Source organism: Hirundo rustica, chromosome 5 (genome assembly GCF_015227805.2).
Source record: "Hirundo rustica isolate bHirRus1 chromosome 5, bHirRus1.pri.v3, whole genome shotgun sequence".
NCBI classification, from domain to species: Eukaryota; Metazoa; Chordata; class Aves; order Passeriformes; family Hirundinidae; genus Hirundo; species Hirundo rustica.
The window spans coordinates 4,677,540-4,695,744 of NC_053454.1; the positions used below are offsets into that span (position 1 = coordinate 4,677,540).

Genomic DNA, 18,205 nt, shown 5'->3' on the forward strand with positions numbered 1-18,205 from the left:
AATGTTATGGGAACACCAACATTGGCAGCACTTCTCTTGCACATAAAAACTCCCTAGGTTACACCAGATTATAGTTATATAGGTTAACTACTAGGTTATAGAGTAGGAACAGCTTTAAGCTTTGTTTAAGCTTTGCTTGAACTTTAAGGCTCAACCCTAATTTAAGTTTTGCATTTAAAAAAAAATTTAAAATTCCGTATCAGATTACTCAAAATATTTATCCACAAGAACATATTGTACTAAACAGATGTGAATGTTTTCCAAAGAGATGCTGTCACTAATTAGCTGATATTTGTCAAGTGCACACATTTTTAGGCAGCAAGAAAAAACTGTGCAGAGTCTTTCTCTCAGACAAGGTGAGGATCCTTCCCCATCCTGAGGTGACATCAGTTCCGTGTTAGCACAAACTGCTGCCCAGGCTGGAGCAGATCCAGGCAGCTGCTGAGGCACAGCACTGGACACTGCTGCAAACCTGAGAACCAGGGGTGAACTGCTAAACCCATCCTCAGATCTCAAGACAGAAGGAAACACTTTCTCAGGGTGCAGCAATCATTGCAGTTTATAGCTGTCTTCCAAAATAGCTGGGGCCTCTAGAAGAGGTTCCAAGGAGCAATCCCTAGCAGGGAACTCCTTCCTCCTCAGCTGTCCTGGAAGAGCAGCTGTTACAGGGCTGAAATTGAGGCAGTTCATCATAGAGCACTGCCCATCACCAAGGGCACCAGCACAGCACTACCGTGAGTTACTCTGATTATCAGGCTCATAAGAAGAGTGGCTGCAATTCCCTGACACTCGTTGCTGAGGAATTGCACTCTTGCACAGAATAAAACAATTTAGCACTGCTATTTCTCTAAAGTGCACCTGTCAGTCTTTTTGTTCCAGATTAAAACAGGCATCACCAGAAAACTGAGCAGATCTAATATTAAAAAAAAAAAAAAAAAAAAAGCCCTTATGTGTTGTCATAGGCTTTATCAAATGATTTACTGCTCAGTGCTGCTTTCAGCTGTCCAGTGACAGGGTGTTAGGTTCATTTCAGTAAATCATGCCAAGGTGAACAATGCAGCACCTGGTCTCTGTGTCCCAAGGCCTGGGTCACCTGGCTGATGCCAGACCATACATCAAGTGCATGAATACACCCTCAGTGTGCAGAGGGACAACCTGTCCCTCATGCACTTCATCAGGGCTTAGCTCTAGTAGCTGCAAATGTCAGTACTGACACACCTGCTTGCTTCAGCAAGAGAAATTCCACAAGGATTTATCTGAGTAGGAAAAGTAAGAACAATTTTAAATAAATACCGACACGAGTTTTTGTAACAGCACCTTTATGGAACACAAGGTTAGCTTTAAACAAGTGCCAGGTTACATGACTTTCAGTCCTTTATATAAAGCAGTCTGGGGTTTCAGTCCATCCTGATGAAACTTTCAACATTTAGAGGCACAATACTTGGGCTATATCCAGAGTAAAAAAAAATGGGGTTTTCATTACAGTGCTGGGAGTGGTTAACAAGAAGGTTACATTATGTTCTCTTCTGGAGAATAATAATTCTCCTCACTATGTCCCATTGTTACTTAGATTTGAGAACACAAGCAGTGCAATGCAAGTTAAGATAAAATGGAAATCAGGGTAATGTCAGCTAAAGACCAAATCATCTTCATAGTTACAGACTATTTTGAATATATATATTGCATGTGAAATTATATTAATTTTTATCAATAACAATTCCATCTCTATACACAACAAACAGAATTCCTTGCCAGTAGAGGACTGCACTGTGCACGGCTAATCAGCCTTGAAGAGAAAGTCTGGACCTCAGGCATATCCAGCTACGTGGATCAACACCAATCCCTTCTGATCAAGCAGCTTTGGTTTAATGGACGGAAACTTTGGCCTGTTGTTCAAAGGTACTGGCCAGCAACGAATGAGCAGGACTGGACTTCTTAAAAATAAAGCCAAGTGTGGTATGTGCATAAAGTCAGTGCCTTGATCCTTAAAAGCAGCTCTACAAGCAACTTTACCTTAAAAAGGGGCAGTGCTTAAGTTATAAAAGATTTTGTTTATGATGACCGAAGAAGCGGCTCTGCTTCAGGAATTCAAAAGATGGATCAGATTTAGTAGTAGATTTATTAATTTGCTGTGATTTACAACAGGGTGACAATGTCTGAAACAAGGAGACACCAAAACAGGTTTAGCCAGGAGGTTTATGGCTTCCAAGTCAAATTCATTGACCAATGTCAAGTCATTGGGACAACTGAAGATTAGCAGACAAAAGGAAAGCAGAGGCCGGGTGCTGCACTGGTGTTTTGGAGAAAGTATTCCAAAGTGTCTTCTCTTACAGCAATTTCCTTTTCTCAAACTCCTGCAAAGAGCACACAAATGTTACCAGCAGAGAAAACAGCAAATGCTTCTATTATTCTTCTATTTCAAATTACTTTGTATATAACTTAGGAAATCTGATTATAAGAACTAAACATTGGTATTAAAAATTAAAATATAAAAAGCATAAAGTGTGCAAGTTAGGGGGAAAGGAAACTGAGCATTCTCGCACCTCACATTAACAAGCCAGCTCTGGAAAGCCAGACTGTAGTCACTGCCAGACTGCAATGCTGTCAAGGAACCATTTGCTCCCTGACACAGCATAATGGGCTTGAAAAACACCAATTCTGCATCAGAACTGCAGTAGAATCCTTACAGTAAAGGACTCAAGCCAGGGAAGCAACAAAATCAAGATTTTCATTTCAGTAAAGAAAAAGCACAACAGAAGAAGGGAAGAATCCCACAGCAGCCTGTGGAGATGCTGTACTACACAGTCACCACAGGAAACAAAAAATACCTAACAGAGCTGAATTATGCATCTCCTCTAGCTGTGAAGCAATCCCTTTTTTGGATATGAATTAAGTAAAATGCAAATAATCCCATTCCACACCTCAGTTTATCAGCTGTATGTATTGAACCATTACTCTGAATTATATGCCAAGGCTCTCCTTCCACAAATACCCTACTTAAAAATAATGTTCTCATATTTTACATTAATTCAGGCTCTTTGCATCCAGAAAACAATTTTAACACGTAGCTACAGTTGAAAGCAGAATGTAATCTCTTGTCTATTTTGCTACATTTACTTTTCCATAAAACAATATCAAATAAAACTGTGTGCACATATCTTTTATGTTGTAATTTCAGCTTGTCCAGCCAACAGAGTTCTTATGTTTAAGCAAGTTCAGAGCAATAGAGCGTCCGGGTAAGTGATGGACTCCCAGCTCATATTCCCTCAGAAGTGGCTTCTTGCTCTGGATGAGCCAACGCTTGAGGAACCAACCTTGTAGATGGTGCTGCCCAGCTGAGCAGGGGACATGCTGACCACTACCCCTGCGCTCTGGAGGGCTGCAATCTTCTCCTTGGCTCCCCCCTTTCCCCCAGCAATGATGGCTCCAGCGTGGCCCATCCGCCGGCCCGGAGGAGCCGTCAGGCCGGCTATGAAGGACACCACTGGCTTGGCGTTGGGGCCCTGGGAAGAGAGAAGTGTGTTACGTGGAGGAGGGTGAGAGGAAAAGGTGAGAGGATTTCCAGGTGGAAAATCGTTCATTTCGTATTTTTTATTTAAATATCAGCTCGCCAGGCAAAGTCATTAAATAGCTCGCACAGCACAAAGAAGTGCGGAAAACCTTCTCTCCTGATAATCATCGTAAACCAGAAGCAAACAGAAACTTTAAATCTTTCTACAGACCCAGGTATAATACCAAAAAAAAAAAATCACTACAAATATTGTTACAGGAATAAAATTCTAAAGCTGACAGTTCTGCTCTCCAGTTCACAGAACCACAGAATATAGCTGGAAAGACCTCTAAAATCACCAAGTCCAACCATCAGATTTAATCTGGACAATACTCTTAATCTCAACTCTTTCTTTAAAATAAACATGACTGTTTGGGGTTTTTGTAAACAGAGATGAGGGACTGGACTAAGTTTCTTTGATGTGGCAGAAGAAGCTGTCTAAGTATGAAAGTGTCTGGAAGCAAGGTGTTTTATGACTTACAGAATTATTTTCTTTCAAAAATGCTGCTGCATCTTCTTCAGCATTTCCTCCAATCTCCCCAATCAATATGATCCCCTCAGTATGAGGATCCTTCAGGAAGACATCAAGGCAGTCAATAAAATTAGTTCCATTGAAGGGATCACCTCCGATACCTAAAAAAAAAATTAAAGCCAGAAAAAAAAGAGTAATTCAAGATAAAGATACTGCACTTACAATAGAAGTTTAAAAGTAAATTTCAGCATGAGTATTCCCAAAGGCTCATAAGACAGACAGCTTTACCCAAGTCACAGTGTGCCAAATTCTTGCTCCAAATACCTCCCCCAAAATTTACAGAAAGCTTTGATATCTGAATGTTCACCTTTCAAACCATGAACAAAATGTTACAGACAAAGAAGGACCGAGACCCCAGCTCCACAATTTTGGTGTAAGAAAAATGCATTTACTTAACACACCCAACTAAATGCCCTAATCCTTTACAACACTAAACTTCTTGGGACAGTCTGTTTCCAAACTGACATTGTATTTGCTGGCAGTTCTCTGTTCAAAGCTTGTTTTAAGGCTTTTATTAACTTGATGTGGAAATGATAACAGAGAAAGGGCTGTACTCTTCCCAGCACATAGGGATCCCACTCCTCCACACAACTGCTATTCAGCAAATTCTACACTGGCAAAAAGCAATTATTTTGGATTTATGCTTGTGAAGAAAAGCAGATTAGTCTAGGTCCAACAGGCTGATTCTGAGGGAACCTACCAATGCAAAAAGACTGCCCCAACCCAACTTGTGTTGTCTGATGAACAGCTTCGTATGTCAGTGTTCCAGATCTTGACACAATACCTTGAGGAAAGAAAAGAAGATAAACTTACCACTAACACAGCACATAACTAGGGGCAGCTGCTCTTACAGTAATGAAAATCACCTCAATAAACAACATGAGATTCCAGGTTTTCCAGCTGTCCTTGCCAAAACACTCTGTAAGATCCTTTCTGTACTATTTGTTGGTTTTCACCTTTTGACACATAACTGTCAATGGACTAAAGCTGCTCAGAAAGTCAATAATATTTTTGTCACATTAAAACCTTACCAGGAAAGAAAACTGAAAAGCAAATAAAAGAACATACTTCTTATCTTTTATGTGAGTAGCTGATGCACTGGACTTGAAAGAGAGTTAAAGCTCAATAGTTAACCAAAGAATTCTGTATTAATCACATCCCCAGTATGGCCAGGCACACAACAGATCTTCCAGAACAAAAAAATGCTGCACAATTGCAAATTATCACTATTAAGGCATTTGTTGCTGCTGTACAGAGCACATATTGCATTTACATTACAATATCAGAGACCATAACCCCAGTTTTAAAATCAGGAGGGAAGGTAGCACAGACCTTAGAGCAGGGGCAAAATATTTGCATGGCTTTTTGTTCATTTTTCAAGTCAAGACTTCTGTTAACACTACAAAAGGAAAGGTTCTCAGGAAAAACAGACACCATCTTCTATCTACTTCAAGCCATATAACAAGGAATATAACACGTACATTGTATGAACAGAGGAGAAAATACACACTAGACTAAGAACCTTAATTTTATCAACAATTTATACTGTTGGCCAGCTCAGATGTATTCTAGCACAGGGTTTTTCCCTTGCTATGACTGAAAAGACCTCCCTGTTTACCACTAAGATCAGATTGCCTCAGAGAAGACACAGATGAAAGTTCAAAGACTGTGGCTATTTTTGTACCTTGCATCACAGTTTATTCAGATGACTATTGGATGCCTCACAGTAATAAAAAGCTGGAGAGCACATCACCAAAGGTCACACGTTAGATAAAACTGGGAAGGTGGCAAATCTACATTTTTATTCCTTGATTCCTGGATCACCATTGAAAACATTTCCAGCAATGGCAGAGCTACTGGATTCAAGATTTTAAATATTCTTCTGCACTTGATGTGCCTTGCATTCAGATTCCAGTAACTTGTGACTGCAACATGTTTCTTGTATATATTTAGAAAATCTGAACAGAACTTTGATTCAAAAGGGAGCTCAGGGCAACATTGGTTGATGTTACCTTTGACAGTCACAGAGCAATGTCTCAGCCATTTGATTTTTCAGTTTCAGGTTTATGGGTACTTGTGAAAGCTGGAGGTGGGACGTATCTTGGAACACGAGTGTTAACACATCTTCCAGCATTCCCAAGGTGCAGTCTATTCTCAAGTCAGAAGAGGTTACACAGCAGAGATAGCTACTCATGCTAGAAAAACTGCACTGAGTCCATGTAGTTCAACAGCAGTGAACAGGCTTTCCCACAATAAACACACTTTCCATGAAAAAAAAAAATGGTAATGTTGTAAAGGATACTACTGTGCTCAAGTGAAACTGGTTACCTTGCTGACAGGCAACAGCAGCATGTGCTGTTTACAGTATTTCTGAAGCTCTACCTAAGTACAAATGTACATTTCAAAATAATTTTCTCTACAGCTCCTGAACTGCATTATTGGGGAAAAAAAAATCAAGTTGTTATTTCTATAGTTTACAACAAGGAGCTGACAGAAGTCAAGACAAGAGATTTGCATGGAACAGGTTGTGTAACTCACTACACACAGGGGGTGTGACCAACATTGATTATGAACAAGTCATTGCCTTCCTGCCCTTTACCACACTGCCTGAAAATTGGGTACATTTGTCACTTCCACTTCTGATGGCTTCATAGTTGTCTAAATTATGTTCTAAACTTGCCTATAGTCTCTTCTCTTTGCTGTAGTACTGAAATGACTAGGAGAGTAGAATCCCAGTCCTAAGCAGCCAAGCTGTTGGAAAGAATAGCATTAGGAGCTTAGTGCTCTCAAATCCCAAGAAAAATGGAAGTTTCCTCAAGGCTCTCCTTTGAGGATACCAAGCCAATCACATTACCTACAGGAATTCCCAATTGCTTTGCCTCTACCATCAGCACCCTGTGTCTGCTATGGAAGAATGCCCAATTCGGGCCTTCAGGATTGATAATGCTAAAATTCACATACAAACTGAGGACAGACAAGCTGTCTCCCAATGCTATCAACTCTCTCCAGGGCAGGATGTGCCTTGCCTCACAAGGAAGAACGCAAGGACACCAAACTTGGGTTTTAGATGACGCATAAATATTCAAAAACTCACCAATTCTTCCTTTCTTGTGAATGTGACCAGGCATGATACCAATTTTACATTCTCCAGGCTAAGGAAAGAGTGGGAGAAGTCAGATGGAACATTCAAAGCAGCACTAGGAACAGTTCAGCCTTGGACCAAAGCCAGAGGTCACTTACATTGATGACTCCGGGGCAGTTGGGGCCCACCAGCCGGGTCTTGCCCTGCCGCAGCAGCCTGTGTTTGACCCGCACCATGTCCTGCTGGGGGATGCCCTCGGTGATGCACACCACCAGGGGCATCTCTGCATCGATGGCCTCGTTGATGGCAGCAGCAGCAAATGGGGGAGGGACGTAGATGACAGTGGCTGAAGCACCCGTTTGTTCTTTGGCCTGCAGCAGACACAACAAAAAACCACGTCGTGTGTTTAGCGGGGCTGAAGAGAATGTTTGACAACAAGTCTTTTAAAACACATCCACTCTCAGGCATGAATGAAGGCTGCGTATTAATCTACTATAAGCAAGTGTTAAATTCCCTGAAGATGGGACACAACCAGGGAACTGAGAACTGACGGCTGTCTGGAAAGGATCCGCCCCGTGACCACCATCATAAATACTCTTAGGTAACAGTTTGCTAAATATTCGTCATGCACAGCAGAATCAATCAGAAACTAGCTGCATTCACAAAGCAAGTGTACCCAGGCTCTGTGAAGTTCACAGCGGAAGCCAAACTCGTGCCTGACCACCCTGAATGCTTCCTCTTTTACAAGACTTCTATTTCACTCTTTGCCCAGTGATATCCATGGCTCAAATATTTGTCTGTCCAGCGTGAGCAAAGAAATAAGGAGCCCTTCAGCTTTAAACTCCGTGCCTTCCAGTCACTGCTGCAAATTACCTCCTTCACAGAATTAAACACAGGCAGACCTAGATGAGTTTTTCCCCCTTTCCCTGGAGAAATTCCTCCAACTAGATTGGTGCCATAGTCCAATGCCTGCTGGCTGTGAAAGGTGCCCTGTCAGAGAGAAAATAAGTAAAGTCATAAGGCACATAATGGCAAAAAAAAAGTTAACCAAAAAGTTTGACGATCTCTATAATTCTGAGGGCAATTTATGTCACTGAAATTTGCAATAGGAAGGGAAGTTTTCTCTACACACATATATATATAATCAGGTATTTTGGAGAGTGCATCTACACATTTTAGATGAATTTGGAACACGCCAATATGCTCTTTTTTTCAATCAGAGCACTGTAGTTTCACGCTAAAGGGCATTCTGTTGTGTGCTGCTAACACATCTGCAGGCACAGCAGACACAGTTTTTTTTCCACATTAAGTCTGGCAGATGACAAACACTACAGTGAAATAGAAGAAATTAGCATGCTCATCCATGACTAGCTTTTTTTACAAAAGCAGCCTTCTCTGCCTGCAAATGTGTAAAAAGAGTGAATATGAGAAAATTATTAAATATCCTGATATAAAACCAGAAATTTAATTCATAGGCATTGATATTGAAATGCATTTTGAAAGAAGTATTTTGAAAATGGGCGGGTTTTTGCAGTTTTTTTGTAAATAGCCTTTTACAAAGAAACCTTTTCAGCTGTATACAATATCAAAAACAAAAATGAAAAGCACTGTAATAGAGATGACTCAAAACCAACTTTCAAGCTTGTGCACCAGTATTTGGTCCAAAGAATGTAAACTACAGTGCTGAAGAGACCTTCCTGAAAGAAGTCCAGCTTCCTATCAACACAAAGGCAGTTTCCATTCCACATATAATTGTGGATACAATCCATAATTGGATACAATATGAATATAGTTATAATACAATCCATTTCATATATAATTATGTTTTCTGACCAATTATCTTTCTGATTGAAATGCTGATAGAAGAAATTATAAACATACCTGTTTGCCTGTAAACCCCTGACAGATAACCTTTGTGTTTTTGTTAACATACAGGTTTTTCCTGGATGCTGTGTAGGAGCAGTGTCGGACTCCATTCTGTTGAACTGGAGAGAAAAGAGAGCACAAACTATTAATCCACTCCTTTGGCAGACTCTGAGTCAAAAAACATCCTACCAAGTAAGTGCATATCAATCAATGCTTGTATCAAAATATCACGAGCAGCTCATGTTTTCAAAAGCAGCTCTGAAGCCTCATTCAGTGCTTGTCATTCTAAGACACTGAACACCTGTAGCTCATCCTATTATGCTGATTACCCGATTGACTAGAAATTAGGAGAGGTTTCTCGTACTGAGTACTCGATATCAGGATTCCTCCTGACAGACAGAAACAACTTCTTAAGCACCACTTTCATTTGCAAACGAACACCTTTTTATCTTCTCAGATACTCTGCAAAGTGACAAAGCAGAACTAAAATCCCCATATCCAGGAGGTGTCACACAGTACCAGTGTTACAACACTGGTACTGTGTGACACCTCCTATGAACAGAGCACAGTCCAGACAACAAGAGACACTGAGGAGCTCGAGGATCCCTCAGCCAACTACGACAGACAGCAAGAGATCTTTTTCCAACAGATTCCTAGCTATGGCATCAGTGCTGGACACACATTTGGGCTCATGAGGAAACACAGCTCTCCAGATAATCCACAAGGGTGATTTTCAATTTAGTTCTCACAACCCTGGTGCTGAGAGAAGAAAACAACACAACAGAATTGTAGAAAAAGAGCACAGTACGTGCTGGCAACAAAAAGTCAAGGGGAATGACTGCATCTGTGCGGAAAGGAAAGGAAAGGAAAGGAAAGGAAAGGAAAGGAAAGGAAAGGAAAGGAAAGGAAAGGAAAGGAAAGGAAAGGAAAGGAAAGGAAAGGAAAGGAAAGGAAAGGAAAGGAAAGGAAAGGAATGATGACAACAAATGCACAGAATGTTACCACAGAAGAAAAGAGAATGAGAAGGGGGAGAGTTTCTGGTATCAATAGGATGCACACCTAAGTTTATTACCATACACTTTTTCAAACACCAGAGTTTTGAGGGGATCAGAACCAATTCACTCCCCTCAAGTGTTTGACATAAAAACCTTAATTTACAATTTATATATAGAGTGAACCTGGGAAGGCACAATCCTAATACAGGTTCTCCAATATATACACCACTATGTTACAATTTACCCCTTTAGCTCTTTTAAAACTTTAGTAGCTAACACTTAAGGAAGTAAATAGTGAAACTGAAATCAAAATAACAGATCCTGAATCATGGTCCCCAGACTGTTCCATATACATACTCAGGCATATCTGAACAAGGGAATATTTTTTTCTTTTTAGGAAGGGAGTAAAAGCTTTTAAGGAGAAAGAAGTAAAAATGCATTCTCATGATAATGCACAGAATTTGTTAAAATGCATTATTAAATTATTATAACAACAGAATTTCTAGGGGTTAGTAAATATGCAGAAACTTTTTAAGATCCAGGTATACACACATTTCCATCACAGAGCTACACAGTTCTCTCTTGCCAACTAAAATTTCGTGCTACACTGCTTTTATGCTTTAGCTGTATTCAAAGGAGGGAACAGAAAAACCAAACCATACCAGAAGCAGCCTACACACCTCAGTGCTTCTGCTAAACCTAAAGTCCTTACTCTGTTCTTAGAAAGTGCTGGCAAACCCAGGGCTTAACTCCAGCCACGTTCTGCTGGTCTTTAAGGAGCTGCAGCAAATCCTCAACTCCACACAGACACAAAGTAAAATTCTATACAGAAATGTACAGACTAGGATGCAATAAACTTTGTAAGGAAAGCGGCAAAAGTGCACTTCAGCTTAGTGACCTGCAGGTTTTTAACCTAAATCCCAACAAATCCTGTTGCAGAACTCGTTATACCAGGAAATACAAAGCAGTAACAGACAAAATCCATGTGAAATCCTTAGGAAAAGTCATAAAAAACCCCAACTGTATCCTGGGCTGCATCCAAAGCAGGGTGGGCAAGGTGAGGGAGGGGATCCTGCCCTTCTGCCCTGCTCAGGTGAGATCCCACCTGCAGAGCTGCCTCCAGCTCTGGGACCCAGCACAGGAAGGACCTGGAGCAGCCAGAGTGAGTCCAGAGGAGGACAGGAAGTTGATGAGAGGGATGGAGCTATGAGGATGCTATGAAGAAAGGCTGAGAGAACTGGAATTGTTCAGCCTAGAAAAGAGAAGCCTTTGGGGGCAATCAAATCTCTTCAGTACCTGAAGAGAACTTACAGGAAAGATGGGGCAATACTATTGACAAGGGCATGTAATGACAGGACATGGGGGAATGGCTTCAAAGTGAAAGATAGCACATTTAAATTGGATATTAGGAAAAAAAAAACCTGTACTGAGAGGGTGGTGAGGCCCTGGCACAGGTTGTCCAGGGCTGTAGCTGCCCCATCCCTGGAGTGTTCCAGGTCAGACTGGATGGGGCTTGGAACAACCTGGTCTAGAGGAAAGTGTCCCTGCCCATGGTAGGCAGGCAGAAAAAGATGGTTTTTAAGGTCACCTTCCAACCCAAACCATTTTGTGATTCTATGATTTGATGACAATATGTCTAAGGCTGAGATTTAATGAACAAGGCTACCAGGCTGGCTGTGGGAGGGGAGACAGAACCCGCTGCTACAGAAGGCAGCACAGGATGATCTTAGTTCTCAACTGAGGACTTGGTCTTCCTAGACAGGGCTGCAAGGCCCTGCACCTCAATCAACTCAAAGGCACATCTGGTGAAGAGCAGCCTGCCTCCAGCAAAGGAGAGGCAAAACAGAAACAGCAACAGCTGGAATGCTGGTCAGGAGAGCAGAGAATCAATCTACCTGAGCCCAGCCACTCAGGCCATCCCTCATGGTCACGAGATGTGCCTGGGTGAAACCCAACCCTGAGGACAGCAGAGGATGATCCATCCCCCTTGGATACAGCCCTGACCACCAGCAAGGCCTTGGGGAGAACACTGCAGGCTGCCAGGAGAATGGGAATGACTGTTTGAAAATGGGCCTGCAAGGGGAAAGAAAAACATGCAGCATAAACTGATTCAGACCTAAGTTTTACAGAGTCTGTGCCCAACCACTGACCAATCCACCTGCAAAGAGAGGGATGCTTGCTAGCCACATATCTGCCACTGAGCAATTTCAGTACCTGGAAAAAAACAAAAATCAGAGAATGGGTCAGGTTGGAAGGGATTACAGTGGGTCAGATGGTCCCTGCTCAAGCAGGGTCATTCCACAGCACATTGCACAGGGTTGTGTCCAGATGGTTCCTGAGTATCTCCAGTGAGGGAGACACCACAGTCTCTTTGTTATTGACTAACTGACAAATAGTCACATTTCTCTGCACCTTACAGCAATTCTACACTTCCAGTTCAACTGCTCATTCCAGATCTATTTTCAGACATTTATAACATTGCACAAAAACGTTTTTGAAAGCTTAAGTTTGTCAATCCTCCATTTTCAGAAGACTGGATAAATATATTTTTCGAAGATAAAAAGCTTTTGAGCATTTTCTAAACTATCAAAAAAAAAAAAAATTAGGCACTGATATCTAAATGGCAGCTTAGAATTTAAGCTTTGTATGGATACAGTCTTGAAAACCATATGTGCTTCTTAGATTATTGTAAGGCCTTTCTTCAGAGAAAATACAGCTGGTTTTAAAACCCTGGCTATAGATTAGGACCATTTGCTGTCTCCAGAGAAAGGCAGCTTAGCATGGGCAAACGTCTGCAGAGCAAAATATTCTTGAAGTGATTTATGGGGAAAATCCCTAAAAATCATCTTGCAGTTTCTGGGCTGGATGAGTCTGAGTTTTGAGGGGTTTTAAGTGGCTTGATACAGTTCTGTGCTTCTGCTCCTGGCCCTGCCTGCAGCAGCAACATTTGTCCCAGTTATCAGCAGAGTGGGAGCAGCAGGGCCATGGGTCAGGATGAGGTTCTGCTGCACGTGGCACCAACAGCAAGTCCTGGCTGCAAGCAGCTGGCAATTTCAATAGTTAAGACAGATACAAGATGAGAAGGAAACAGGTGGAAAGTGGAAATGGCATGCCCAAGTTCACAGCAGGTAGGAGTCAGAAATAGAAGCCAAGTCTCAACTTGAACCCAGGACCTGCTTCACAAACCCATTCAGACCACTGATTTCACTACAAAAAAAAAATAATCTGGGTGCTTAGGTGTAAATGCAGACTGCTTCATGAAGACCAGAGGTAATAAATAAATAAATAAATACATACATAAATAAGAAAAATAAAAAGCTCTTCAGCTGTGAACCAGCAAGGCCTCTATTTTAATGCTCACATATAAATTACAGGCCAAGCTACAGAGATGAAGGCTCCAGATGAAGTCCTAGAGCATAAGGACAGGTCTTATCAAATCCAACTCTTCCCAAAAGCACAGAGGAAATGTTATATTTTGTCAAGTAGAGTTCTAAGATTGGACATTACCATGTCCAACAAAGGCCTGTAACAGACCTTTAGGAAGGTATATTAAAAATAAAATAAGAGACTGGACAATCTTTCCCAGTTCATTTCTGCCCCACCCCTGTTCAGTTTGTGGTTTAAAAATAAAGTTATACAAATAACAAGATGCATTTGTTTTAGCTTTTCAGTACATTAATTTCTACAAAGCTAAAAAGTGAGATGTACTGTGGCAAGAGCCTACTTTGGTCCACTGTACAGGAAAGCCAAGCAGTTATCAAAACTGCTCAAGTACCCAACCCCTGCTGTCTCAGGGGAGATTTAAAAACCAATATCTAAATTTAGCAATGGGACATAAGCCTGTATATGGAACACCAACTGTTTAACAGTCAAGAAACCTTATTAGAAACTAAGGGACAGAGTTACTCCAACACCACACACTGCTGCTGGTTACTCTGGCATTCCCAGGCAAAAAGGCCTCCAGCCAAGAGCAGAACTCACTGCAGTACAAATACCTGGAAAATCCACCTCATTTACGTCTTAGGAAAAAAACTCACAATCCCTAGGCTCAAGCAGGACTTAAAAAGCTCACTTGTCTATGACAATTAACAAGCCTTTCTAGAAAAAGACCCTATTATTTATCATGGAGTCCAAACAGGAACATACATGTTAGAAAGAAAACTGATCCGTTTCCAAGGTATGTTAAAGCACAAAGGGAATTTAATTACCATTTACACTGAGTTTTCAGGCCCTCCTTGAGCAGCAACACCTCTGAGGCACAAATGTCATTTAAAATACTGCAACTCAAGCTATATTTCATGGAATCATAGAATGGTTTGGATTGGAAGGGACCTTTAGAGATCATCTAGTCCAAGCCCTGCCCTATCTGGGTTGTGCAAACCAGGTGACAGCACAGATACTAAAGGCTGAACCTCTTCTTCATCCAAACCACACAAAGCTCAAAACTTACTATTTTCAGGGCTTCTTGTAAGATTTCCTATGGACACAAATCCAATCGAAGTGTCTCCTTCTTACCCACATTCACCCCAAACCAAAAAAAAAAAAAAAAAAAAAAAAGGAAATTTGGAAGCTGAGGCAGCATCTGAGGCTGCTCATAAAACAAATCCAGTATAAAAGCAGAGTGAAACAGCAGATTCCTCTCCACAATGACCTGAGCTGACAGATACATTGTTAGAAGACTGAAATTCTTCCTCTCTTGCTCCTTGACACAGCCACAGCCAGAATTTAGAGATGATGGAAGATATTTCTTTTCCATTCTATAACCTACGTAAGGAAAGAAGAAAGCCTTAGAAATCATAGGAGCTCCAACGTAAGTAGGGAAAGTGGCGGCCAATGCAGGGGAAGCTCAGGGAAGGACTGAGGTATGAGGAGTGCTACTTAATCTGCTGTCTTCTTTTCCACATACACATCCCAACACCCTCTCTTTATGTCCCATCAGTTATGGGCCTTCAGCTTGCTCCTCAGAATTCCTTTCAATATTTTCTACATGCTTAATTGACATGTTTATAACCATCTCCTTTCTCCTTCCTCTGCCAACAAATGCAAGGCCTGACACAATTGGAACAGTTCTGGGGAGCTCCTGGCAGCGCAGAAGAGGATAAAGCATCCCCAGAACTCACCCCTGAAGTCATCAGTTACATTAGCAGAAGATGCTCCTTGATGACAAAGAAGTCTTCATCCTATTCAGGGATTGTTCAAAATACCTTCCTCCTTTGTTTAAGAGGATTATGCACTCCAAGGATTCCTGTTTATCAGTCCCCATGGCTGATAAAACTCTCTCTCACCCTTCACTTGCCAGCTTCCTGTTAATTATGGAAACCCAGACCTGTGACCATGAAATCGGAGTTGAGGAATTAAGTAAATTAATCAGGCTGCGAAGGGCAGATGCAATGCCTACACCACACTCATCATTTTAAAACTAATCTCAGACTAGTGGGAAATGACATTCAGAAAAATTTCAGCTCTTTCAACACATCTCTCTTTCTTAATCAAAGTCTCTCCTCAGTTTCTCGTAAGCCAAGCTGCTTTTCCTCAGGCATCCTCCACCAAAAACATGAACACGTAGAGGTTTGTGAGCTCTCCTCCCTCCACACTGTTGATATAAAAACAATTAAGGAATTCTTCAATTTGGACTGTTATTTATGCAGCCAGGGTTACTCACATAATTACTCCTAAGAGCTCTCCAAAGCCTTCTAACACTTCCGGGACGTGGAACCCCTAATCCTGACTCTCCAGTCACTTCAGATGCCTACAAAAACTCTTCGAGGGTACATGGACAAGCACAGGTCTCTCCTGATTCTGTCCATACACCAGCAGTGCTCTGAGCTGACCTTTGAGCAGCATTCACCATTTATTGACAGATTTTATACTCCATTTCCACAACTTCCTGATCTCAGCCTTAGGGGTACACACCCTGCATGTCTCCCGAAGCAGTGCACCAACAAAAACAAGGTTTGCAACTCTTTTGCAACAGAACACACTGGACACTTATGATTTCAAACCACTAACAGAAGCAGATGTTAATTGTTAGTGAAAATGTATGTACAAAGCTCAAATTTAAGGTTTCAGAAGTCTTTTTAAAGAGTATCAAACTAAAGATTTGATCAAAACAAAGAAGGACTACTTCATCTTGCAGAAGTTTCTGTAAAAGACTTCATGAACAGCTGCAAAAAGACACTTCTTGAGCCATTTAAGATATCTTCCTTTCTACCCCTCAAAATAATTTTAATAACTATTCCCTGAATCTCTTACTGCTGTTTGTAAAGGGAACAATGTGGGGTTTTAAAACACAAAACTGCACCCAAGAGTAGCTTTGCTGGGAGTATAAATTAAACCAAATTGGAAGGTTCTACATTCCCATCTGTTCCCCTCGATCAGAACAAATTCTTAGTGGGCCCAAGGGAGCCAATTCAAAAAGTTGAAGTGGCAGAAATTAACAGCATAAACAGTTTTCTGATCCTGCTTGTGGAGAACAAGAGGCAGGAATGGATACCCACCTGGACAGTAGGCGTGCCACAGGAACTACTCAGACCAGCCTGTGGCTGTGAGATCTCTTTACCTGACCTGCAAGTCACCATCCCACCGAGACAAAAACACTGTGTCTGCAGTCAAACGAGGTAGGCTTAAGTCTGTTCATTCATTTTCAGCTACAAGAACCACACTGATGCACAAATTCCTCTGTTTAGAGTTCTAGTAACTACTCCTGTGGTTGGGCATACCCACTCTGATCTCACAGAATGGTTTGGGTTGGAAGCAACCTTAAAAATCATCTCATTCCAACCCCCTGACATAGACAGGGACATCTTCCACTAGACCAGGTTGCTCCAAGCCCCATCAATCTGGCCTTTAACATGTCAAGGGATGGGGCAGCCACAGCTTCTCTGGGAAACCTGTTCCAGTTTCCTCACTGTAAAGAATTTCTTCCTAAGATCCGATCTAAATTTACTCCGTTTCGCTTTGAAGCCACTACCCCCTTGTCCTATCACTACAAGTCTCCTCTTCAAGAGGATGCAGCCAAAAAAAAGCACGAAAGAAAGAAAGCAAGCACGAAAGCAAGAAAGCAAGAAAGCAAGAAAGAAAGAAAGAAGAGAAAAGAAAAGCACTTTATTTTTCATTGTGATGTTCAGAACAACACAAACGTATCGAGTTGAAGTACTAGTTTCAGACTGCTCTTGCTCTCCACAGAGGGAAGCCTCTAACCTTATTCTTGGCATCAAAAAGAAATTTACCCCGCTGTGCTGAAACCACAGGGTAATCCAAAGCCCCTCCAGAGGCCTCCAGCCCCCGCCGTGACCATCCCCAACCCTACGGGCTCCCTCGACCCTTGCCCTTTGGAGTCTTTCCGGGGCTACAACACCGAGAACAACCTTTCCGTGCCCCCACACGTGCGGCCGCCCACCCTCCGCGGGAAAACTTCCCATTCCATTTACAAACAGCTCCCTCGCAGCCTAGGCGTGCCCCTGCTCCGAACGGGGCGATGCTGCCCCGCTCCCAACGCCCAGCGAGGGCCCGGAGCAGCGCCGGGAGCAGCGCGGGGACCCCCGGGGTCACCCCGAGTCCCGCCCCGGTGCCCGCGGGCCGAGCGCGCCCGGCCGCGCTCCGCCGTGACCTTGCCCGGCCCCTGCCCTGCCCTGCCCGGTCCGGCCGGGCCCCGGCGCTGCTCGCGGCCCCCGCGGCGCTGCCGGGAGGGCTCGTCCCGGTACTCACGGCGGAGGAAGCGGCCGAGCAGGCGGGCGGCGGCGGGGCTGCAGCGAGACATCGTCCCGTCCGCAATGACGGCGGCGGCGGCCCCGAGCTCGGCGCGCCCCGGCGGCGGAAGCGGCTCCGCGGGGCCTTCTGGGTGTTGTAGGCACGGGAGCCACGGGCGTGGGGAACGGCTCCGGGATCACCGAGTCCAAGCCGCGAGCCGGCACCACTACGGACACTTCCATTCTGTCCTCAGACACCGCCAGGGACGGTGACTGCCAGGAGCTGTTGACTCCCAAAGGCAGGGAGGCCCTGCAGAGAGACCTCCACAAATGCGAGGGCTGTGCAATCACCAACCGTGTGAGGTTCAACCAGGGAAAGTGCCGGATTCTGCACCTGGGATGGAGCAACCCTGGATGTACGGGCAGATGGGGAATGAGGGGCTGGAGAGCAGTGCCATGGAAAGGGACCTGGGAGTGAAAAGTTGAACATGA

The 18,205-nt window shown here is 42.9% G+C and overlaps 1 protein-coding gene across 1 annotated transcript; it reads right to left on the reverse strand.

Annotated features, from left to right (window-relative positions):
* Nucleotides 1-2,100: 2,100 nt before the first annotated feature.
* SUCLG1 (succinate-CoA ligase GDP/ADP-forming subunit alpha) lies at nt 2,101-17,842 on the reverse strand. The gene is made up of 9 exons (XM_040064994.2): nt 17,733-17,842; nt 9,046-9,149; nt 8,038-8,154; nt 7,323-7,535; nt 7,177-7,234; nt 4,783-4,866; nt 4,032-4,183; nt 3,315-3,503; nt 2,101-2,354 (listed from the first exon to the last, which is right to left on the reverse strand). Exons 1-9 carry the CDS (start codon nt 17,782-17,784, stop codon nt 2,328-2,330), a joined length of 996 nt encoding a protein of 331 aa, XP_039920928.1. The 5' UTR covers nt 17,785-17,842; the 3' UTR covers nt 2,101-2,327.
* Nucleotides 17,843-18,205: the final 363 nt, after the last annotated feature.